General features: G+C 53.4%; 1 protein-coding gene across 6 annotated transcripts in view; it reads right to left on the reverse strand.

Annotated features, from left to right (window-relative positions):
- Window positions 1–24,620, reverse strand: part of Cux1 (cut like homeobox 1) — a 316,712-nt gene that overhangs the window by 163,574 nt on the left and 128,518 nt on the right. For 5 of the 6 annotated variants that reach the window (XM_027952927.2, XM_027952926.2, XM_027952923.2 and 2 more), the window contains exon 3: window positions 8,122–8,169. The exons of the other annotated variant lie outside the window; for it this stretch is intronic. In XM_027952927.2, coding sequence (XP_027808728.1) covers window positions 8,122–8,169 — 48 coding nt within the window. The remainder of the gene's footprint in view (window positions 1–8,121; window positions 8,170–24,620) is intronic. 6 annotated transcript variants of the gene reach the window in all.

A 24,620-nucleotide genomic window follows, 5' to 3' on the forward strand; every position in this document is an offset into this window, starting at 1 on the left:
GAGGAAGAAGCCCAACCCTGCATGTCCTCAAGGACGCCAGGCAGGAGGGACAGGTGGTGTTTGGGTGTGGGCACTCTTTGGAGAAGCCCAAGCTGGTGGGCAGAGGCAGCTTCCCGTCTCTCCCAAGGGGCTTGTGGGAATGTTAAGGAGAACAGTCCTGGCACTGGCCAAGGCCAAAGACACAGGAGAAGATACGCAAAACGGACACACCCTGGGGACAGGTAGAGCAGCGAGGAGTGGGTGGTCTGTGCCTCAGCCACACCTGGCAGGTGGCTCAAACTTGCTAAGTGTCTGCTGGGTTTGCAACATGCTACCCAACAAGGCACCTCGGATCATAGCCCACAGCACAGGGGAAGGTTCCTCCCACCGTCCCTCCTCTCCTGAAGACCCTCATGTGGCAGGTGTCCTGCCCTATACCCTCAGCAATGTCACATGGCACCAGAGGGAAGAATCTGACACTTAGGCCCTGCCCAGGGCCATGGACTTAATCAGCAGACACCACACCCTCAGCCTCCTCACTCCTGCGTGACTCCGTGGAAACAGGTCCCCTCCTTCCTGCAGGCTCCATTTATGGGAAAACTTTTATGAAATAAACTGTAGGCTTCCCTCTCATCCACCTGCCCTTGACCATGGGCGCCTCGGCCGTGGACCTAACAGGGGAAGGAAACGTGGGGTTCTCTCCCATGAAAGGCCCATGGTGGCACTTCTTTGGTGTCACCTGAACATCACCAGCATGCTTCCCAGCTCCTGCCTGAGAGCAGGCGCCCCCGCACACCTGGGCCTGGGAGACGGGTGCTCATCGTGGGTGATGGCAGAGCGGAAGGGACAAACGTTTGGTTTCAGATGTGCAGGAAAGAACCTCGAAGATTGCCTTGCAAGAACAGTGACAAAGCACAGACAGCAGGATGAGCACCCTCGGTGCCTGCGGAGACCCGGCTGCTCTGGTTGGCTGGTGGCTGTGCTGCGGGAGGACCTCGGCCAGGGCAGCCGTGCCCGCGCTCTGGAACTCCCCTCGCTTTCTCGGCTGCGCAGCATTCCCCGGGTCTTTATTCCCGAAGGCTCCCGGGGCACACGGAGCTTCTATTAATTAAACTTGTGCGTTTTTCTCTGGTGAGTCTTCTGTCACAGAGGTCAGGACAAAATGCCATGGCGTTCTTTCTGCCATCTACGGCATCCGGGTTTTGGCCACTTATTCTTTTTGGCACTCGGGAGTTGTTCTCTGGGACGCACAGGGTGGAGTTTCTCAGGAGGGATCCTGGGGTGTGGGACGACTGTGTCAAGGTATATGGGCTCTCACGGCCACCTCCTGACAGGTGGCTTATGCTCCTACCTTCTTCAATTCTGGGCAACCTGGGAGAGTAACCTAACTCGTGTTTCCCTGATCATTTCTGAGCTTGTGCCTTTTCACACGTTCACTGACCACTCTGATGATTTTTTTTCTGAGAGTGATGTTCACGACTGTGGTGCTTCCTCTTCTTCTTCTTCTTCTTCTTTTTTTTTTTGGTGGTGGGGGTATCGGGTGTTGAACTCAGCCACTGAGTCACGTCCCCAGCCCTGTTTCATATTTGATTAGAGACAGGGTCTGAGTTGCTTAGCACCTCACTTTTGCTGAGGCTGGCCTTGAACTCGCGATCCTCCTGTCTCCGCCCCCGAGCTGCTAGGATTACGGGCGTGGGCCACTGCGCCCAGCACGTGCATTTTCTGATTGCGTTTGTCTTTTCTTGATATAGAGCTTTAAGGTTCTGTGAGTGTTCAGCTCTTGGAACTACTGGTGAGACCTGGCTGGGACTCTCCCACACAGGACTGGGCACCGCACAGCCCTGGGAGATGCCATCTGCACCTTTGTCATGACAAACACGAGGGGGAGTCCTGAGTGCTTCTCTCAGATGATGTGTGATGTCCTGGAAAGGGGGACCTCTCTCTAGGTCACACGTGAATCCAGTGGTGCCCTGGGTGTGTCTTTGCCCGTTCTTTAGGGCATCTTCCCACGACAAAAAGCTCTTACTTTAAAACTCTAATGTGGAGGATGGCAACCATCTCTTTCTTTATGGAATCCTTTCCAGGTAAGAAAGCATCCCAACCAAGGGTCCCATGCTGTGCATTCTCTTGGAGCAGGAGTAACGTGCTAACTTGCCTTAATTTGTGACTGCATGCGATGTGAGGGGTCCAATTCATGAACTCCACAGAGAGGGACCACTGTCAGGGATGGATGGTGCATGGAAGAGTCCCTTTTCCTCAGTGCTCGGGGAAGCCACCTCTACAATGTGTCTGTAAAAAGCAGCTGGTCTGCTGCTGTGTTTTTATTATGTTCCGTTGGTCTGCATCTCTGTACTCCAGTAATCTGGTAGGGCAAACCCTCCATTTCTTTTTTATTCAATATTATATTTATTATTACTGACCATTTGCTCTTGAATATACAGAAATTCTAGAATCAGTTTTTTACTTTAATTAAGAAAATCCTGTTGGGTTTATTATTTTTCTTCTCTCTTTGGAGTGGTACTGGGGATTGAACCCAGGGGTGCTTCACCACTGAGCTACACTTCCCCCTCCCCCTGCCCTTTATATTTTTTGAGACAGGGCCTTGCTAAGTTGCCGAGGCTGGCCTCAAACTTGCCATCTTCCAGCCTTAGCCTCCAGAGTAAGTGGGACTACAAACACCTGACTCCTGTTTGGATTTTGATCGAAACAGCAATAACTATTATTATCAAATGAGACAAATCAGTCTTTTTCATAACAGTGAGAATTTCTATCTATGAATACCTAATTCTTCCCGTTTAAATCTTCACTATCCATCAATATAAAGGTTTTGTTTTTCTCCTGAAAGAGCTCTGACGTACATTTATTTCTAGGCACATTTCTGTGATGCTTGTTCTCTCCAAGGGTATCCTTTTAAAAAACCACTTTTGGTTTGCCGCTGCTGTGGAGTATGTGATCACTTCCACACATTGATGTGTATCTAGAAACTTGTTAAAAATTGAGCCTCACTTGAAAATGGGCACTTTTATTTCTTGTGTTGTAATACTTAAATTTATTTCCCTTGTTTTTTTACACTAGCTAAGACTTTTCATTAAATGGAAGTAGCAACCACAGGCGTTCTTGTCTTGATCCTGGTGGCAAAGAAAATGTTTTCAACACCACGGGATCTGGTGACCGATGGATGTGTTTCATCAATACCTTTTACCAGGTTAAAGAAGTTTCCCTTTATTCTTAGTTTGCTGGTGGTTTTTTTAATCAGGAATGGATTTTATCAAGTTCTTTTCCTGTAACTATTGAAATGACAATTTTTCTCTTTTAACCTATTAATGACATTAACTGACACGGCTACATTTTTTTTTTGAATATTAAACCAAACAGTATCCTGTGATAGATGGAGTTGGTGGACTCACTGGCCTTTCTAAGGCCCCACGTGTGCACTCATAAATAAGGCTGAATTTTATTTTCTTGCACTGTTCTCGTCTGGTTTTGGCACTGAAGTCACATAAGCCTATAAGATGCTTCCTAAAGGAGCATGCAAAGGATTAGAACTGTGTGCTCCCTGAAGACCACGAGAACTCTCCCAGGGAGCCATCTGACTGTGGGACGCTTCTGGAGGAGCTGCGAGGCCATCCAGTTCCCACTGCCTCTCCAGTCATTGGAATAAAGCTGCTTCTAGCATTCTCTCGTCACCTCTCCCACCTGCTCAGCTGCGACCTTGTCCCCACTTTTACATCTAACGCTGGTCCCAACGGCAGGTGGGGTGGGGTGGAGGCTGCCTGAGCGCCCAGATGTGCACGTTCTCTTAGGCCCTTTCTATTTCATGCATTTCAGTTCTTATATCTATTACTATTAATACCCATGTATTTACTTAATATTGTTTATTATAATTAATGGGATTTAATTATTATTGATATGTAATCCTTATTATTAATATCATTAGTTTTAATTAATGATATTGTCATTTCCTTGTTCCTGTTGGAATTATTCTGTGGCACTTTTCTCAACTTGCTGTGGGGGGAGGACTTCCCAGTCTCTCACTCCCTCTGACGTAAGCACCTGGGTTACTGCCCAAGAGGGTTTTCGTCTCTCAGGACAGCTGGCCCAAGCGCCTCGGGCCCCTGCTAGGGCTGCCACAGCCAGCTCCCGACCCCAACTGTCCAAACCAGGACCCTCCCCAGGGAGAGGAGAAGGGGGACAGTTCAAGAGACCCCGCATTTTCTTAGAGGGTGTTTTACCCGAGGGCTGGTTTAAGCCGTCCTTAGGCTTGGACATGCTTTCAACTGGATTCAACATGCAGGTTAACACCTGCCCCCCATCAATCGGCTGGGATCGAAAAGCAGAAAATTAGGTATGGCAATCAATCAATCAATCTAATTTCAGTGTGAGTTAGCTTTGATGACTTTGCTATAATAATTATATATAATTGTTATGATTAGAAAATCTCAAACTTTTCAATCAAGGACAACAGCTATTTACAGGATTCTTGCGAGGCGTTCCCGGGCACCCAGCACCTTTCACCTCATCAACAGTGCCACCATCCATGTGGCAGAGGGAGCCAGCCTGTGGCTGGGGGTGAGGAGAAGGGATGCGGGTCCCAGGTGAGGCAGAGCGGGGGAGCAGGGAGGAGTCTAGCAGGTAAGTGGCTGCCCCAGCCACCAGGGCAGGTCAACCCCACACGTGGACGCCCCCCTGGAAACTCAGTGCCATGGACCCTGGAGTCAGAGTGCCTGGCTGTCTGCAAACCTCCTCTGTGGCTCCTGCTGGCTCTGTGTTCTCTTTCAGGGGGCCTCGGGGAGGAGGCAACCTGTACAAATTCCGCAGCAGGGCCAGGGCGTGCTCAGGGCAGAGAGCGCGCTCAGTGGCCCAGGCCCTGGCTCCATCTCTGCTTGACAGAATCAAAACCAAACAGCAACAAAACAAATTCTGGGCAAAGAACATTTTCTACACTAGTCTGTAGTTTTTGCAGGAGCTGAAGTGCCCTGGGACGAGCTCAAAGAAAAAGGCGGGAACCAAAGCCAAGTTTGGCAGAAACCAAGGAAGGTGCCGAGAGAGAGCCTCCAATGAGAGGCTCCATGAGAGGCTCGCTGGGCCCCACAGGCTTTCCCAGCCTCTGGCAGAGGGAGACCACCTGTACCACTCCCGGGGCCTCCTGCAGAGTCCTCTGCATGAACTCACAGTGAACCTACTTCCACAGCAGGAGCAGCACTCCTGCGCCTGAAGTAACTATGAGAAAGTCACTAAGTAACTAGACATTTCCATTAGCTCACTTAACATCCACAGAGCACACGGGAGGAAGGGGAGATGGGGAGGTGAGGCCAGGGTGCAGAGCCACAGGTACTGGGATGAGCAGGTGTGCAGAGCTGGCTGCAAGGGTGCGGTGGGGCGTGGTGGGGTGGTGGGGCCTGGCAGTCGGACCGTGTCACAGATTTCTGCTGAATGTGATTTTAGCTGCTCTTGCTGCAAATAAAGGAATAGCTCTGAGCCATGGTGGGTATGTTAATTTGCTTCATCACAGTGACCACTTTAAGATCTGCACATATCCCGTGACATCATGTTGTATGCCTTAAATATACCCAATAACACTTATTTCAAAACACATAGTAATTACCAGAGGTTTGATAACTATTAATGGTGCTAAAAAATTTCCTTTTCAAAGTGTCTTTTAAAAGTGGGCGAGTGGCAAGCCATCCGCTCTCAGGCATTGCCTTCCTCCTGTGGGGCCTGGAGGGTGCTGAGGAGTGAACCCAGGGCCTCACACATGCAGGCAGGCGCTCTGCCCAGCCCAAGGCATTTCCAATCTGACAGGACCAAAGTCAAGCCCCTAGCCCACCGAGAACACAGGACAATCTGTACAAAAACTGGCCTTGATTCTCCCCCCTTAAAAAAATCAATTTAATAGATAAAAAAAGGTGATATGGGGGGAGAGAATAGACGTGTGTGCGCTGCCAAACCCAAATGCAGCATGGGAACCGACTGCGCCCAGGGGGGACGGGGCAGGGCAATTCCAAGAGCAGCTTGAGAAAGTAGGGAAATGAGATTCTGGACAAGGGCTGGATAACCTGGAGTCACTGCTCTGTCCCCAGGTGTGGGTGGTGATCACTGTGGCAATGCTGGGCAATCTTCCTGCTTCCTTAGTTTAGGGGACACACACACAGGTTTAAGGGCACAGTGTCATGCTTGGAAGCAAAAATGACCAAAGTGGTCTTGGCACCATGGTGAAAGCACAAACAGCCGGACAGGGTCAGACTTCGTGGATCAGCTGAGCCTTTTTTCAGCAGTGAGGCCCAGCGTCACTTTCTGGATAGAAAATGGCCCCTGGTCACAGGAGGAATCTGTGCTTATATAGGCTTCACTGCAAAGTGGCTTAACCATTCAAGACTAACAGAACATATCAGGGCCCCCAGGAGACAGGCTGAGAGAATCTGAAATTTGTTTGTACTGGGCAAATGTGTTTTTCTGGGCAAGGATGGAGGGTCCAGAGTTCGGCACTTATCCCCCCCACCCCCAGGGTCTACTGTATGTCTCTGGGAAAGCACATATTGGGAGAGGATCAATGCTTGCTTTTCCAGGGATTGTCCTGTCACTGGGTGATGACTGCTTCACTCCCAGGGATTGTCCTGTCACTGGGAAAGGATCGATGTTATCAGCGTTCTGCTTTCTTCCTCCCTCCCTCTTCCCAGGCCACTCTGTTTTGGGGCTGTCATTTCCAACCCTCAACGCTACCCACCACTTATTCCCACATGTTTAGAGAAGGCTGGGTGGAGAGCAGACGTGGCAGACGCCAACAGGTGGGCAGCTGGGTGGAGGTGCACAGGTGTCAGTTGCACTGAGCCTTCTATCCTTAAGCGGCTTCAAAAATTTTCAAAACAAAAGAAAAACAAGCAGACACAGAAGCCTGCTGGGCTCTTTGCAGGCAGAGAAACCCTAAGCCAGGGGCCTCCCAAAAGCTTCGGAACAGAGAGCAGATAAGATCAAGTGCAGGAACATGTCAGGTAAGTGTCACTCATCAGGTGAGGATCTGGAGACAGACATCAAGGACAAGACTATCCAAGGCATCAGAGGCCTGGGATCTGGGCAGCCTGCTGGGCCTCACCTAGCCAAGGACATAGGCACTCCACGAGGCTGGGTACATAAAAAAGAGGGACACTGATCCACCTGGGGAACTCCTCACTGGCACTGCAGCCGCTCTTCTCCATGGACCTGGGGTGTCCTGGCATCTCCCTTCTGGCCTCCTGCCTGCCCAACACACCTCCTCCCCTCCCCTCTGCTGTCACCTGTCTGCTGAGGGTTTGCCAAACAGGAGCTACTACCGCTGGAGCCCTGGGCCAGGATTCTAGCCTTCCCAAGCGGTGTCAGCGTAAGGCACCAGTGTCCAGGCTGACCCACAGGGGAACCAGGGACCGCAGGACGACAGCACTCCTCAGCCCCCCAAAACAGCCCTCCCTTCAGGCCCTCCCCTCCTGGGCCTGCAGGTCACCACTTGCATCTTCTTGGAACCTGCTGTCGGCACAGGGCCGGGAGGGAGCCGAGCACCGCCCTCCTCCACCCTCGGCGCTCTCCGTGGGCGCCGTTCCTGTTCTCAGGCAGCAGACATCACAGGATGTCTCGGGTGACACGCTGCAGTTGTCTGCCAGACAGCTCAGCCATTCTCTGGAAGGAACCACTAGAACACACTCCCTCACGCCAGCAGGCTTCCTCCTGTGATTCCTGCCTGGCCTCTGGGGTTCAGATCCAGTGAAATTCCTCCCCTACAACCCTCAGAAAGCACCAGAATCTTCTGTCTGTTCCCATCTATTCCCTGCAGGAGGCCTGGGGCAGCAGCAGCCCAGACTCGCTCATAGCACAGGGCGACCCCTTGAGGTGTCCGTGGGCTCCTAAGGCCATGGAAGTGCAACCCTGCAGGGCATCTGTCCCCTGAACCCCCGACACCTTTCCACATCAACATGCAGCTTCCCTTTCCAGAAGGACTCGCACTGAGGACCCGGAGGGGAAAGTCCCATTACGAGTGCAAAGTCTGCACCGTGTGGGGTCAGTGCAGCTGATGAGGCTCTGCCTGGGCAGATGTCCTGTCAATGGCATCGACTCAGTGAGACTGAGAGGGTAGGCACAGGGTGGCTGGGGTATGGACTGAAGGCGAAGGCTTACCTCCCCCTGGAAGCTCTTCAGCAGCGGCGCTACCTGCTTGCGCAAATCCTGGGGCAGCAGCAGCGGGGCAGCAGCAGCGTGGGGAAGGAAAGAGAAGGGAACACTGGTTAGCGCTTCAAGGCAGCTCTGAGCCCCAGAGTTCTGAGCTGATGCCCACTATGTAAAGCCCTCTCCCAACCCGCGTGCCCACTTGGGAACTGACACTCCCTTACGTGAGAGCACAGCGGGTCTCACTTCCACTAAGTCCCGGTTAGAACGTGCCATGGGCTGCAGTCCCCATGTCGGTCTAAGTGGGGTCACTGAGGCTGCTTCTCTCGGGAAGGCCTGGGCCACTGTCGTGTTTCAGCAGCTGTCTTGTGCCCTGCTAACGGGAGGGCCAGCCTATTCTGAAGCCCTGCCTGGCAGTCACTGGGCACTCCACCCTGAGCCCACAGTCCTGTGCCCATGCTGTAGGAGGGGACAGCCTGTCCACATACCCCTACGATCTCGAGGATTTACTTTAAGGCGTGTAAACCCCTGTCTGAGCAAGACCTACACGCCAGATTGGATTCACTACGTCTGGGACAAGAACATCCAACAACTTTTTTCAGTTCCAGGCTGACCCAGATGTATGTGCCCATCTGAAACCGGCCAGGGCTGGTAAGGACAGACACCAGTCAGACCAAGGCACAGGAAGAAGATAAAGTATTATTTTAGAAAAATAAAACTAACGCTATGAGAAAACACAGGGGGAAAGATAAAGTCAAATTATGGTGGTGAGGAAGTGCTTCACAGGGACAGTGGGCGAGCTGGGGAGAGGGGCAGGACTTTTGCAGCTGATAGCAGAGGGCCAGGGCTGGGCTCTCAGGGCGCCTGCCCCTGCCCTGTCACCAGAACACCCTCAGAACAAAGGCCAGCAAGGCACAGGTAAACCTGAGCCTGTGCCTGGACTCTGTGGACCCGGGGTGAAGGCAGGCAGGAGTGGGGGCTGGGGTAGAGTTTCAAGGGGTTCAGAACAGGGAGGGGGACAGCAGATCTGGGCAGCGCTGATTCCGACTTCTGGCTCAGCCACTCTCTAACTGTGGGACAAGGGAAGTCACTGTGTTTCTGAGCCTCAGCCACCATCTCTAAGTGCCTAAGGGCGGCTTCGTCTTCCTGGGAGGAGGTGGCGGCAGGTGGGGCTGGGGCAGGCTGCTTGGCTCCTGGCACTCCGCCCTTTCCAACTGGGGCCCAGTGAGCCTGGCACCTGGACCGTCAGCCTCACACAGAGATGGATGAGGGGAGCCCCGCCACCCTGGGGCAGTGGGGAGCCCAGTCCTCTCCCACTCTGGGATGCTGCAGTTCTAGAACTCGCTAGAGGTGTGCCAGCTTTGGTAACTGCCTGTTCAACAGCATTTTGGGTTCCATTAGCCAAGCTCCTAAATCAAAGGGCCCTCCATGCTTAGCTCTTGCAGATGGACTCCCCCAGACATAAAACTACCCATCATCTCCTCAGGGCCGCCTATGGCCTACCCAGGGAGCCCTGGTTAGGAAATCTCGCTCCAGGAGGTGCCGTCCAGCGCGGGGGCCGATGGCCACGTGTGGCTATTTATGTCTAACTGTAACTTAATTAAAGCTAAATAAGGTTGGAGAATTCAGCTCCTCAGCCACTCTGGCCACGTGAGGCCGGCAGACCCAGAACGTCCCCAGCACTGCAGGGCCCACGAGCGAGGCGGCTCCGTGAGCTTCTGTGAAGGAGCCACCCCACGTGACTCGGCCCCTCACTGCACAGACAATTCATCCCCCTCTCAGGGACATGCTTTTCCGAGAAAGATGCACTCCTAAACATGTTCCCTATTCCCTAGAGAAGACCACGTTTCAACTCCTCCACTGGATAGTTTTCTGGATTCCTTTTTTTTTTTTTTTTTTAATATTTACTTATTTTTATGTGGTGCTGAGGATCGACCCCTGGTGTCCTGGCAGTGTCCGTATAAGAGGGAGGCAGGAGTGCCGGGGTGAGGGAAGGGGTCGGAATGCTATTGGGGTACAGGCCAGGGACCGAGGGCAGCTGGGGAGCTGAAGGAGACCAGGACAGACCCATCGCTGGTGCTGCTGAAGGGAACATACTCGGACCACATCTTCGCGATGGCCTGGTAATCCCGTTTGGGATTTGTGGGCTCTGGCCTCGTCAGATAACAGATCCCTGTAGTTCTGGCCTCTAAGACCAGGTGAGTGGCTGCAGCAGCGGTGGGAAGGAAAAGCAGGCGGGTTCTTACCCTCTGCACTCCTCAGAAGGTGGAGGGCAAAATGTAACACTGTGAGGGGACGAGGGGACAAGGGCCACCAGGGTTGATGCCACATTCCAAACACCATGAATCAGCCACAGTGCTTTGCAGGAGGCCTGGTCTCCCTGGGCAGTGATGCAGGAGGGTAAGTGCAGGTGGGAGGTGTGTGTGCCTTGCCGGTGGTGACCTGGTGCCCTGCCGGGAGTGGAGACCCTGGTGGGGGCAAGGGAGGGCGCAGGCAGACTCCCCTGGAGAGAGGGGGTTCTCCCCCTCCCCAGGCAAGGACAACAGGAGAATGGCCACGTGGCACGACTGTGGTCCAGGACAATGGATGGAGTTAGCGTCCGTTTCCGCAGAGGCTGAATGTGCATGAAGGTGGCCTGGTTGGGAGGCGTGGCTGCCTTGGCCAGCGTGGGCTAAGAGGGATGCCACTCACCCCGCCCGGGGCTGAGAGTCCATGGCACCCAGGGCACCAGAATCGCCTCTAACACACTACACGAGCGACCCTCCTCTCACATGGGGAGGCATAGACACGTGCGCATCTTATTTTTAAAAACTAAAACATGAAAAAAATCAAGGAAAATAAGCCAACGAGAGGCTTGCCTTCCAACTGTCAGACGCCAAGGAGCTGGACTGGAAGCTGGCTGCTCGCCCCAAGGGGACTATGTTCATGGGGTGGCCCTCAGGCCCTGCCCTGCAATATCTGACAGCCAGTAGCCCCTGCTCACCCCTTGGACCCTGAGCAGTCCCCTGGAGACAGGCAGGGTGGCCCAGCACAGGCTACGCTTCCCGGCATTCTTCCCTCTGAGCTCCAGACAGGGACTTGGTGACAGGAGCGCAGCCTCTGCTTTCCAGCTGGGGCTGCTGCGGGTGGCGTGGGTTCTGCCTGTCCCTCTTCCTGCAGCTTCCAACACAGAGCTAGGTGGCATTTTGCTGAGGACACCCAGGCACGGGTGGGTTGAAGACTCTAGAAAGTTGGAAGCTGAGTCCCCCCACACCAGACCCCATGTCTGCTTCCCCAGGGGGCTAACGGGCCCTTTCCTGCTGACCCCACTCTTGGGGCAGGCTGCAGTGTGGCCCGGGCCTGGAGCACAGGTGTTCTGCAGTCTGGGAACTGGCAGTGGGTCGGGTCGGCAAGAAGACCGAATCTGGACCTGCTGCCCTGGGTGTTAGCTTGACCTTGGGCCACATGTCAGGCCAGCACTGGTTTCCTCCATGCTACAAGGGCCTGGCACACCAGAGGGACTCAGCCCTGAGTGGAGTGGACATGAGAGCAATGAAAGAACAAGTGGAGAACAGACGACCCTCCAGGGGGGCTGAGACCCAGCAAGCGGGAGGTCGCAGCCTACAGAAGAGCCCTCGGGCCTGGGTTCCTGCCTAGGGTGGCTCTGTCCACTGCAGGCCAAGCCAGCCACACACAGCTTCCTGTTCTCTAGTGCCACCCTGACGACGCAGCTGGAATACGTGAAGTTGGCTTTGACTTCATTTCACCCAGCGTGTCCCAAATGCGACCCTTTCACAAGAAATTGATGTAAAAATTAACAAGGTATTTTTACGTATATTTCCATTTTATTTTATTCATTGAGTTTCATTTCTGCTTTGAGGTTCTACTGTCTGCTGTGCACTGCATGCTCAGCTCACCGTCTCAGTTTGGACTGGCCAAGGTCAAGTGCCTGTAGCCACACGGCTGGCAACCTCTACCCTGGGCTGCTTGGGCTGAGAGACATCCAGTTGGGGCTCTCCTGGGAGGGGGCGTGGCAGGGGCAGGGGGACAGCAGGGAGTGCACGGGGCCAAGTGAGGAGGGAGCTCAAGAGGGAAAAGGCGGTCACTGTGTCAATGCTGCTCCGAGATGAGGACTAGGAAGGGACTGCTCATGGGATGTCGTAGCTTGAGCTGAGCCGGGGACGGAACCAGCTCAGCAAGTGCAGGAACATCCTGAGAAACCTGGAGTCCAGGGGAAGGAGGCAAGAGAGACGCACAAGGTCTGAAGTGACAACTCGGTGTCTGCCACGAGCTGAGCACTGGAGCCACGGGTTCCTCACAGTGACCCCACCAACATGAGGGACAGGTCTGCTGTCCGGACAAGACCCTGAGGCTCAGAAAGGGAGGGGAATTTGTTCAAGATTACAGAGCTGGAAGGGTTAGAGTTTGAACCCAGATATCCCTCTAAAGTCCACACCACAGTGAGGTTTTGTAAAGGATGTAATCATGGTGGCCCCATATGGGCACAGGCACAGCATAGAGAGGCCACCCAGATGGCAGGCCACACGGTGGTGGGGTCGGGCACAGGGTATGTACAGGCCCATTACTCCAAGGCTTATCAAGGCCCAAATTCAGAGAGAAACAGTGAAGCTGGATGGGGCCATGGAAGGAGAAGGGCAGGGGAGCCGAGACGCGGGCCACAGCAGGTGCCCCCCAACCCTGCCCACCTGGCACAGGGCTGCCTCCTGAGAACACCAGCTCAGGAGGTGAGAAAATCATTTCTACAGTCTATGGCAGAATCCCAGCTGGGCCAAAGAGCCTCGCCTGCCCTGTGTCCTTACATAAAGCAAACTCCTCTTTAGCAACATGCTGTTCTTTTTAAAAAAAAAAAACCCATTTATTTGAGCATTTGCAAGTCTTGCGGCGACCCCCTGAAACAAGCTTTGGTATTAAAGCTGGACGTGTGTTTGCACACGCATGCGCACATGCATGTTTAGAGACAGCTGAGAGGAAAAAACCGCTATATGTTCACACATCACACGCAAACTGACACCGCCGCGCTCCAAGTCACCAGCTAAAAACCACTCATTCTAATTTTATTTTTGGCAGCTTGAGACATTCTTTATCCAACTCTGCTGCCTGCAAAGATTCTCCAGCTCTGCACCTAACTGAGGAAGAGACCCGAGGATGCTCGATTCTAGCCCGCGGCCTCCCTGGTCAGCCAGGCCATGGCTCCATCTGTTCCCCTCTCAGAGTGCAGTGCCCAGGCCATCTGAGCGCTGCAGACACTGCGGTTCTGGGCCACCCACACGCCCTCTGCTACCATCGCAGCTGAAGCTAGTGGGCTCCGGCCAGTCACAACCACAGTAGACAGGGCGGGAAGGGGTGAGCAGCACACACAGCCCCAGCGAGGACCTGCAGCTGCACACGTAGTTCAGCCACAGGCTGCCCTTGACCTTGGCTTCCTTCCATCCAGTTCCACCCACAGAGTGAGAGGCAGCGAGCACCTCCGTGTGGCGCAGAGCGATGTCCTGGACAGCACTGCTATCAGGTGTCTGCTGGCAAGGGCCACAGCTGCTCGTTTCAACCCTCCCTCGAGTGCACAGCAAAGAATGAGCCAGGTCTGTAGAGACGCGGCCACGCGAGAGGGATTGCATTGTTCTCAAAACCGCTGATTCACAACACAGGTTTTAGACCAGAAAACTGAACAGGAAAGTGCCATTAAGGCCTTTTCCAAATGACAGAGGAGCTGGTGAGATAAGTTCTCACTTAAAAACAAGAAAGACAAAGTGGCCAGGTGCCCTGAGGCCACACCTGGAAAGCGGGGGCCCTGCAAACCAGGCTGCCCAGGCCTTCTCGGTGCGGACTTCGGCCTTCTGTCATTCGGGGGGTCGGGGTAGTCTCTGCAAGGCTCTGTCCCTCTGGGCCCTACTCTCCTGCTTCCTAATGGCACGCAAGACTAGGGCAGGGCTGTGGCCTGTGCACCAGCCATGTGCCGGACTCAGGGCTGGTGGCTCCCCGAGCTGCCATGCTGGGCCCAGCTCAGTCTCTGGGAGTATGGCTCTGGGTCCACTAGGAAGGACAAGAAGTTGCTGGGCCAGCATAGACACTGTGTGCAAGGGAAAGGTGGGTCACAGACGCACCTTCAGGCTCACAGAGCAATCTCCACAAACATTCGATAGTCTGAGATTTTCTGGATGTTCTACTAAGTTGCACAACTTCTTTTTTTGGGAGAGGAGGTACCAGGGATTGAACCCAGGGGCACTCGACCACCAAGCCACATCCCCAGCCTTGTTTTCTAGACTCAGGGTCTCGCTGAGTTGCTTGCGCCTTGCTTTTGCCGAGGCTGGCTTTGAACTTGCGATCCTCCAGCCCCCTGAGCTGCTGGGATGACAGGTGTGCGCCCCTGCGCCGGGCTACAGCGTCCTTTTCACTCCACAGTGACTAAGGCGCATCTCTACGGAACAGTTCTACTATATCCAAAACCTGCTGCTGTCTTAGTGTGCTGTCCTAGCTGGTGGCAGCCCTGCAGTGGGGTCCTGCCTTCTCTGGTGACAGTGTGTACTTTCCAAGTGCTCCGGGCAGGGTGGGAGTGCTGGGGTGGCTGAACTGAGTCATCCCCAAAAGGCCCAATTCTGTGCCTGTTGGAGGGTTGCCTATGGCCCCACGGCAGGATCAGGAGCAGCCCGGCCTCCCTCACCTGCCCACAGCCACCTCCTGTTCCAGACCCTCCTCTTTCCCTGGCCTCAGGTCACATTTTCTTCCTGTGTTGGGGAGGTGAAACATTGGTCACAGCTGCCTGGTGACGAGGCATACCCACCCAGGGCTGGAGAATGTCATCTCCACGTGAGTTCCCTGGCCCCTGGTTTTCCCATTAGGCCTCATAGCAACCAAAGTCCAACTGGAAAATGTGTTAAGGGTACGTCAAAGATGACCGTCCATGGCTCATTTCAGCAAATGGACACTGGCAAGTGTAACCCGTGCCACTGCTCAATGTTATGCTCAGAAAACACAACTGCTTGCTTAAATCAAATGTCACTTATTTCCATACTCTGATTTTGAAAATGGTGAAACATAATAGTGCAAGAATTATAGCTGATAAAACACAGTGCACCACAAAATGAATTCAAATTAAAATAATAGGTCCTAGGTTTTATTTTTTAAATCTATTGTAGTCTAAATTTTAGGTATTTTTTTTTGAAAAGTCTCCTTTGCTTCTAAAACACAAACTAACATATTTTGCGAATTATGATTTTTGCTTCAAACTGATTTGTGGGAGAGGATGGGGTGGGACAGGGTGAGATGAGGGTGGTGATGGCCATTAAATGACGGTGAGACCTGGTGACTGGGTCCATTCACCTGCCCTGCCTGCATCTGAAACAGCAGACACTTCCCCAGACTTTCCCTCTGAGGTGCACAAGGCCTTCAGCTGGGAACTCACAGCATCACAGAGCAGGCCAAGAGCCAGGGGAGCCCAACCAGGGCACCTCTCAGATCACAATGACAATTCGTCAACCTGCCACCTTGGCAGGTTCACCTGGAAATGCCAGGACCCTCTGGTCCAGTATCTTGCCACAGTGTCCTGGCAGACCTGCCCATCCCGGAATGGGCTTGTCTAACTGGGGCTTGTCATGTGATTGGAGTCCCCCTGGCACAGGGAGATGCTGCTATTTGGGGGAAGCTGTCCTGTACCATGGTCACTAGTAACAGTTGTGAATAATTCACTAGGGCCTGGGGGAGGCAGAGTAGGTGCAAGGTGACCCCTGCTCCTGTCCCTCTCACGTGCTGTACGCGACATGTGGCTCCCTCAGTGGGGTGGGTACAACAGCTCCCCATATCCCTGGCTCTGCACAGGAGAACAGCTGGCCTGAAAGTGGGGAAGTGGGGAGTGGCTATGGTTCCCACTTCTGGGGGTACCTGGGGGGCGGGGCTTGGCCCTCCCAATGCCTTCCAATCCAAGGGCACCTGGGCTGGACCAGGCTCGAGGTGAGGGCCAGAACATGGCTGGCTGCTATTCTAAGCTCCTGCCGGCATCTCTAAAGCCATCAATCCAACTCCTGCCCGGGAAGCAGCCACCTAGAAAGCCCCTACCCTGGAGAAAGAGGGCTCTGGGAGAGCAGGGGATAGGGTTCTGAAACAGCCACTGGCAGTGTTCACCACCTACACAGCCTATATCGAGGAAAGAATGCTGAAGACCTTTAAAGTGCAACGCGCAGGCAGCCAGGTTCTAGATCACTCGGATGCGAGCAAGCGGCAATCTGAATGGAATAATCTCCTCTGAAATCCAGACATTTCTATGTAGCATTTTTAAAGGGGAAAATATGCTAAGAAGTTTAATTTCAGAAGTTGAGCTCACCATTTATAAGAAACCACAGTGGATACAACATCAGACACAGTAGAACAGCTTAACAATCCAGGGTTTCTCTAGAAAGTGACTTCTTCCCACCAAAACATTTCCCTTAACAAATAAGGCGAGGACCCCTGTTCTAGACCTGAAAGCCAGACCCTGAAGCATGTGATAGGAGGCTTCCGGCCACTGAGGCTTCGCCCCAAGGTATGCAGCCCCCTGAAGTGTGCCGAGGACAGCTGTGCTCACGGTCATCAAGATGACCTACACTAGGCGCAGCGTCCCAGGCCAGGCTCGCTGCCTGCAGGATGCGTCTGCTTTCTTAAGAAGCCACATCTTCTCATAGGAACTTCTGGGAATGTGTGTCCTGGGTATGAAGGTCTGGACAGTGCCAAGGGGAGGACGGTCCCTCTTTGTGTTTGCGTCCCTGGATTTCACTTGTGGCAGCTGCGATTCTCCCCGTCGAGCACGCCAGAGCCCGGGTGTGGGGCCAGGTGCGGGGTTTCCAAACTAGACAACACGCTGTGTGTTTCCCGATGGTGGCTGAGCGGAGAGTGAAGTTTCCCTTTGTTCCAGGATCCTGGGGCCTTCACTTCCCATCTCATCACTGAAGATGAACCACACAGTATTGACGGGCACCCTGCCTTCCAATGCTGTCACAGACAAGCACGCGCTCCTTCTGCCTTGGCGGTAGAAAGGGTAATTTTAAATGGCATTTAAACTGGAGTGTTAAATAAAAAATATCTTTCCATACAACAGCAGACAGTATGTCCTGGCAATTTCTCAAAGATTTTAGTTCACAGATTTGAGAAAATTCCATTAGCTTTAATTATTTATCAGCAGTCAATTTAGATTACTGTTCTTGACCTATTTTCACGGCGTACGGGCCACCCAGCAATGGAATAAATGAATAGTCTTTTGCTGCAATGGTTGATTTTCTGAAATAATAGAAATCTAGTTTAAAGAAGGAATGAAACCCCAAACATGTAATTACCACAACACAGACCCTGCCATCCTGCTTTGTAGCTGGATAAAATGCACATCTTTGTGAGTTTTTTGGTTATTAAATAAGATTATCTTGAAAGGGATAAACTGGCTCATGCTATAATTTCTTCCCATTTAAATTTCTTTGCTCCATTTAAAACATGTTCTGTGTCCTGGTGGAAAGTCCCCTTATGCTGACGGATGAGCCTTCAGCACCATCCTAAGAAAGCTGTGTGCCGGAGGATGGGCTGGGGTGCCTGGTGGTGAGCGGTAAGGGCCAGCAAGGGGCACTGGGGGCAGCGGTGCCCAAGTTCCTGAGTAAGAATGAACCTGCAAGACTTGCCAGCTGACGCACAGTGGCCCGGGTGCTGCATTGCAGACTCCAGACGTAGGCAGAGGATGGAAGGAATGGGGTGCAGAGGATGGCAGGACGGGGGTGCAGAGAATGGCAGGACGGGAATGTAGAGGCCAGGGGGGTGCAGAGGCAGGCGGGAGAGCAGATTGGAGATGTGCGGTGGCCGGGCAGGAAGGAGGAACTAGCAGCGTGTGGCAGCAGCTGAGCACTGCGGTGGACCCTAAATGCCACAAGGCCATGATCCTCAGGGAAGGGTCGGGGGACTCCTGGCTCCACAGACCCTGCCAAGGGTCCAGGAGGTCAAAGCTATTTGTCATCTGCTGTCCCCACATTTTCCCACAAATGAAGAGCTTTCTAGAAGGACTGTGACCTGTGAAGACACCCTCACTCTGACACTGCACAAAGTTGTGTTCGCACCTTTCACGTGGCCAACAGCGACAGACAGACACATACCCAAGCCGAGCTCCCAGTTTTAAGAGACCAGAGGATTGCTAGAGAAAAGTCTTCACAAGGATTCCCGTCTGGGAGCCAAAGCTGGTGACGGCCAGCATGTCAAGCTGCGTGTCCACTCTGGGGACAGTCTTCCTGTGGGCCTGAACTGGTGTGACCATGCTGGCTCTCACCATGTGGGCTATGTTGCCCCTGCCTATCTCCTACGGCCACCTGTCCTGGGGCAGCAGCCTCCTGCAGGACACTGGGTGGCCAGAGGGTCGATCCTATCATTTCAAACTATGCTTCTGGGCTGCTTTCTGAACTGCACATGTCCCAATCTCTGGTTTTTATTTCAGAACTTTGAAACACTGCTCTGAGTTGTCAAAGACTAGAACCCACATTACACAGGTCTTTCATTCATTCAGAGCCCACATGAGCATTTAACAGGTGCACTGAATGAGAGGGCAGGGCACCGTCCTCGAGGGGCCGGTGGCTTGGTGAGGGTGGTCAAGGGCCTCGGTCTCAGCAGCCTGTTTGCTATGGTGCTGAAAACCTATGGGCCGAGGGAACCCAGAGGGCGCTCCTCCCAGGCTGGCCGTGAAGCTGACCCTCGTGGGAAGTGCTGCACTGGGGCCATGTGTGCCAGGCTGGGGGCATTTCCTGGGGCACATTGTACCCAGGACTCTCTGACACCAACCAGGAAGAGTCACCCTGCTTCCCTCAGCCAAGGCCACTGCTTCACTTACTCCAGACCCTGACCCTGCTGACACGCAGATGAATGGCCATTTACAACTAGAATGTGGAGCGACCCCTCGCTTAAGGCTTTCACCATCAGGAATCCACCTTTTAGAATCACCACAGACGAAGACGTCGGAGACGGAGGCATGATCCACGCACAGGAGCCCAGCACATGCAGGATGGAAAAAAGGAGGAGCACCGTGGATCCCAGGTAGGGAGACATTCTGAGGGAGTTTTCAGTAAGGTGACCCGAGGTGGCACGACAGGGAGCTGGTAAGAGTACCTCTCCACAAACAGCGAATGCTGAACATGCACATGGCTTCCATCCTTCACCAGACACTGGCTGGGGGAGGACTGGGGTCTCCTGGCACCACCACAGGGGCCTTCAATTGTGAGCAAGACCACCTGGTTCCCGGGCCACCCATCTGGCTTCTGTCCACAGGGGCCTCATGAGTTGAGTCGCCACCGCACAGGGAACAGTCCACTACGCTGAACCACCAAGCAAAGCTCAAGTGCAGGCTGTGTTTCAGAGGCAGGTCCAGGAAGGCTTCCTGGGCAGGGGGCACTCGGATCAGGTCTGTCCAGTGAACAGCAGGGGGGTGGGGTGGGGGATGACCGGGAGCCACACACCACAAAGTACATCGTCAGTGGAACCTCAAAGGTGCAAACACGAACAAACACACACGCAGGGGAACGTCCCCAGTCCACAGTACTTTGAATTCTAAACTTTTTGAGCATGGACACAGTTGGGATCTCAGAATTTGGATTAGAGATGCTCAAAGGTTAATGTTTACATCAATACCCCCAAATCTGAAAAATTCAGAAACTGTAACTGCTTCCAGTCTGCTGCGAACACTGTGCTGGGGAATCTCAACCTGCACGGGCACCTGGAAGGGCTGGAAGGGCACTAGCGTTGAGCGGCCAGCGGACCCATGGGTACGGGACACGGCTCCCACTTCACTCCTCTGTAGGTCAAGTACGCCCTTTTAAACAAAAACGTTCTTTTGAAAACTGAATATGGCTCACAGAATGACTGGATTATCTACGCGGTGGTCAATCAACTTCGGTAGCACCAGGCAAGAGTGACCACATGCCAGCTACACCCCTGGTCACGTGGTCAGGCCTGTGCAACCTACAGACAGCAAACGCCAGGGCTGCCACTGCCCAGCGAGACCACACCCACGTCCCCAGGGCAGGATACCTCCTGGTCCATCTCAGACTCATACCTGCTGCATTTAAATAAAACACTAAGATTGGCCACGTAGCCATGCTACAGAATGGTGTGCACAGCATCATCCTAATGGTTCTGAGATATCTACTGTCTCAACATAGAAAGATGAGAAGGCTCTAAAGCCACCGCCTAACACCCATGTCCAGATGGCAGGGGATTCAGCACAATCTTCTCCATGCTACATGCAGATTTCAATAATGAGCATTCATGCTTTTCATCCAGAGGACCAGGTCTCAGGCCTCAAGGAATCTTGGAGACTTAAAACATCATCTCAAATTGACACCTAAGGGGCAGGAGGGCCCCCAGCCAGTCCCAGCGTGAGCAGGGTCTCTTCAGCTCCCAGACGGGAAACATCTGTATTCAGCAGGCAAACCACGAGCAAGAGCAAGCAGACCAGGCCCAGGAGATCCTCAAGACGCCGAGCGGCTCTGCCACAGGCCCTCTCAGTGCTGCCTCGGGGTCCTCAGCTCCCCACCCCAGGGCCTCTGCAAGCTCACTTGCCATCTGTGTGCAGCTAGCTCACCTGAAGTTCCACAGCCTGCAAAAGGCCAGGAAACAGGAAGGACCCAAGGGCACCCCATGGCCACTGGGCTTCCTTGAGTCCTGCCTGTTTCCACAAGTTGGGGTGAGAGCCTTTGCGGCATGTGCTGGCAGCGCGTAGATTTTCCCAGCGTTTGTTATTGATCTCTCCTCTGCGCAGCCACTGTAAACAGTGTGTGCCGATGAACAGGCTGGGATAAAGGGAAGCCTCTGCAGGCTGTGGGCTTCCTGGTAGAAATCCCGCAGACCTGGGCCAATTCGCCCACCCACCTGTGCGAGTATTTCTGACCCACCACGAATCACAGCTGATTGAATCCACAGATGCGGAACTTGCGGATGTGGAGGACGGCTGTAAGGGCCTCACAAAGCACTACAGAAAAATATAATACCCAACAGAGAAAGCTCTGCCTTTCAACTCCCCTCTGGAGGATCCCACCATGGCCACCCCAAACCCAGGCTCTCACTGTCCTCTGGGACCTGCCTCTTCCCGCAGACAGCTGCCCTTCTGGTGTGTCCCTCCCCCTTGGCACACATGTGCCAGGGACCCAGGCAGCAGAGCCAGACACAGCTTGGAAGCTGCTGCACTTGAAGGAAGCACACAGTTGGGTGCTCATCTGTCACCCTGTCCCTGAAAACACAGCCACGAATTACATCTGATCTCAATGGCAGACAGGACGAGAAGAGTCTGTCTAGGAGCAGATCAACCAGCAGAGCACAGACCACTCTGCTTCTGGCAAGGGAGGGACAGTGACGATCACACTGCACACATGAACCCGGGCCTAGGGAAAATCGCTAAGGCTTGGAGAGTTCCGTGTGCACTGCTAAATACACAGCTTTACAATACCGTGGCATGTAAAGAAATAATAACAATAAAGGGGTCACAAAGACAAGGTGCAGAGGCAGGAAAGTGGCAGAGTCCTCCTGCAGTCGTTCTCAGGGCTGATACCAGGAGTCACTCCACGCGGCCCTTTTCTTTTGAATACACACGATGGCTTCTTTGTAGCAAAACAGCTTAGGAGAGAAATGGGTGAAGACACCCTCTCTCGGTTGGAGCTGCTGGCCAACCAGATGAATCACAGAGAAGTCCATAAACGTCGAGAGCGGCTGCCCAGACTTTTCTTTTATTACCATATATGGCAAATATAGATCTATTTATCTCCAACCATCTCGACTTCAGCTTTAGCAATTTTCATACCTTATTGTCTTTCCTAAAAGTTTATCTTGATCTACGATACAGACTGTGCGCCCAAGGACAGCACTAAACCCATAACCCAAGGCTGGGCGTTCGGGGGATGACGGCAGAATGTTCACAGCACTGTGCATCTGAGGCAGGCCCTCGTCCCCAGCTGTCCACATTCCAGCCACATCCAGCTGAGCAGCACAGGGTGGAGGACTCCCCGAGAAGGCCACCTGAACAGGCCTCTCCCGGGTGCTGTGTGCTTCTTATCACATGCTCAGGCACTGGCTGAAAAACAATGGCTGGCACTGATGGTCTTTGAAATATTCTTTTTTTAAAAAAAAATTCTTTTTGTAGTTATAGATGGACAGAATGCCTTTATTTGTTTATTTTTATGTGGTGCTAAGGATTGAACCCAGTGCCTCGTGCATGCTAGGCAAGTGCTCTGCTCCTGAGCCCCAGCCCTAGCCAACCAGCCCCTGATATATCTTTAAAGAGATAAATAGCAAATACATTTTCAGGCTTCTAAAAGCTAACTGCCGGGAAAGTCCAGGGTGGCTGTTTAGAAGTTCTCAGGGAACTTTTATCCATTCATTCAATAAATTTATACTGAGGGTCAACGCTGTAAAGTAAGCAGGCTCAGCCCTGTCCCCAACCTGCACCCAAGACAAACACACGGGTCTGCACACGCTGGAGGTGGTCAGGGCCGTCCCCTCCCAGGCCTAGGCTGTACCTTGTGGGAGCCCACCAGAGAGGACTCCGGGAAAGCGCAGTTGTCAGCCTATCCGCAGCTGCTCTCCTGCGCCCCCACGTGGCACAATCTTCAGCTAGAACATCTGCCACCGTGGGCCCACAGAAGCCACAGGAAGAAAACTGGCTGTGCAGAAAAGACATGGTCCAATCTCCCAGCTGTCTACCCCGCGGTGTCATGCTGAGCACTGAGCACCCACCTGACCTGAGACTCCATCAGGTCTCCCCGGCACCACAGAGCAAGGAACTGCCAGCACTGTTGATGTGTTTGGTGGCTGCGGGAAAGTCTATCCTAAACCAAATGACACCAAGTCAACAATCCATGTTAAAAAAACTTGGTGAAATTATTTTAGAATACCCTTTAGAAAGTCCTTCCTATAGCCCCAGTTCATCTGGGGACCTGCCTGTGTGCCCAAAAAATAAGAACCCCTCGGCTCCCCGACAAAGGAGGTGAACCTCAGTGTCCTGTCTGCTGCAGGGGGAGGCACTTCCTGGTGGTCTTGGGAAAGGGGCTTTAGGGTAGTGGGTGACAGGATGGGAACGCGCCCTTCTCCAAAGGTCCCCTGCTTGACTAGGATTGGTTTCAGTGTCTTACGGTTCCTTCTTTGGGACATGAGGTTCTCAAAATCCAGTTGCACCAGTCTGGCAGGTATGCTGGGGGTGGGCAGCTCAGACAGGCCACACAAGGGTACACTCAGAGAGGGCTCTTCCAAACACAGAGGCCTTCTGGGGGCCCACAGGAATAAAGTTTCATACATTAAAATGGAGCCTACATTTTGGGCTGAGCTACGCCTGTCACATCAGCAAGCCACCAATGGGTGCTGGGACAACCCACCTCCTCAGAGCTCCCCCAGGAGCACACAGGCCCGTGTGTGAGCTACACGTCAACAGGCATAAGGACACAAGCCGACCCCACATGCCGACCCCACCACAGGCTGACCCCACCACATGCCAACAGGCACACAGCCTCGAAGAAGCCCCTCCCTCCTCCCTCCTCCTACAGGTGGACATGTGTGCCAAGTCAGTTACAGATGTGTGCAACACTGAGTGTGGCCTGACATGAAACACTACATGACACAGGCTTGATCTAAAAGAAACTCTGCACCCCTAAGTCACCCTGCGATATCCTGTTCTTGAGAAAACATACATGAAGCTCATGTTTACAAAAATTCAAATGGACCGGATTTTGAACCCTGGCTCTGCCACTCAGCAGCTGCATGAAGTTTGCTTGATCAGTTTTCACCTTCCTGAGCCTCGGTTTCCCTTCTGTGGAGACTGTCGCTCCTGGCCTTGTAAGGCTTTCTCTGATTTGAATCCTGTTCTGCGCACCGCGGGCATCGAGAGGCTCCTTCTGAATGAATGCAAACCCAGAAGGTGCTCCAAGTAGCTGCTGTGTGACCACCACGGTGACAAGACCCCCTTCTCACATCTGCCTTCTTAAGAGTCCCTTAACCCTTACAGCCTACGACCTCTCAGGCCTGCACAGCGTTACGAGGAGCCATTCTGGCAGTCAGACTGCCTGCAGTTCCTCTGAGCTGGGACAGGGCTGTCTGTCCTTCCCAGGAACCCTGGCCCTGGCCAGGTGTTCTCCAGATGCTGCTAGGCAGCCAGCTCAGGCTGTACTAACTCTATTCTCTCCAGCTTGGCCCCACTCCATGCCTTCAAGCTGCCAATCACAGCACAGAGGACTTTTCCCAGACAGAATTTCCAGAGGTGACCTCCACGTGCTAGCTTATGGCCAAGAGAGAGGTGTTCACGTGCTACCAGTTTCCTCCAGCATCCACCCCACTCAAACACCTGCCTTCTTCCCCAGCAAGTTCAGGCTGACCTCATCCGGGTGCCCCGGGCTGGAGAAGCTTCCTAGCAGAGTCTACAGAGCAGCACAGAGCCCCTTGCCTCCCTTCTGCTCTCTGAGGAGTCTCCCGCTCAGGCTGTAGCAGCGACCTGCCGTTTGCAGCCCAGTGTGTGCTGGGGACACCGTCTTCCTATGTTGTTACAT

This window comes from Marmota flaviventris, chromosome 19 (genome assembly GCF_047511675.1).
Source record: "Marmota flaviventris isolate mMarFla1 chromosome 19, mMarFla1.hap1, whole genome shotgun sequence".
Taxonomy (NCBI): Eukaryota; Metazoa; Chordata; class Mammalia; order Rodentia; family Sciuridae; genus Marmota; species Marmota flaviventris.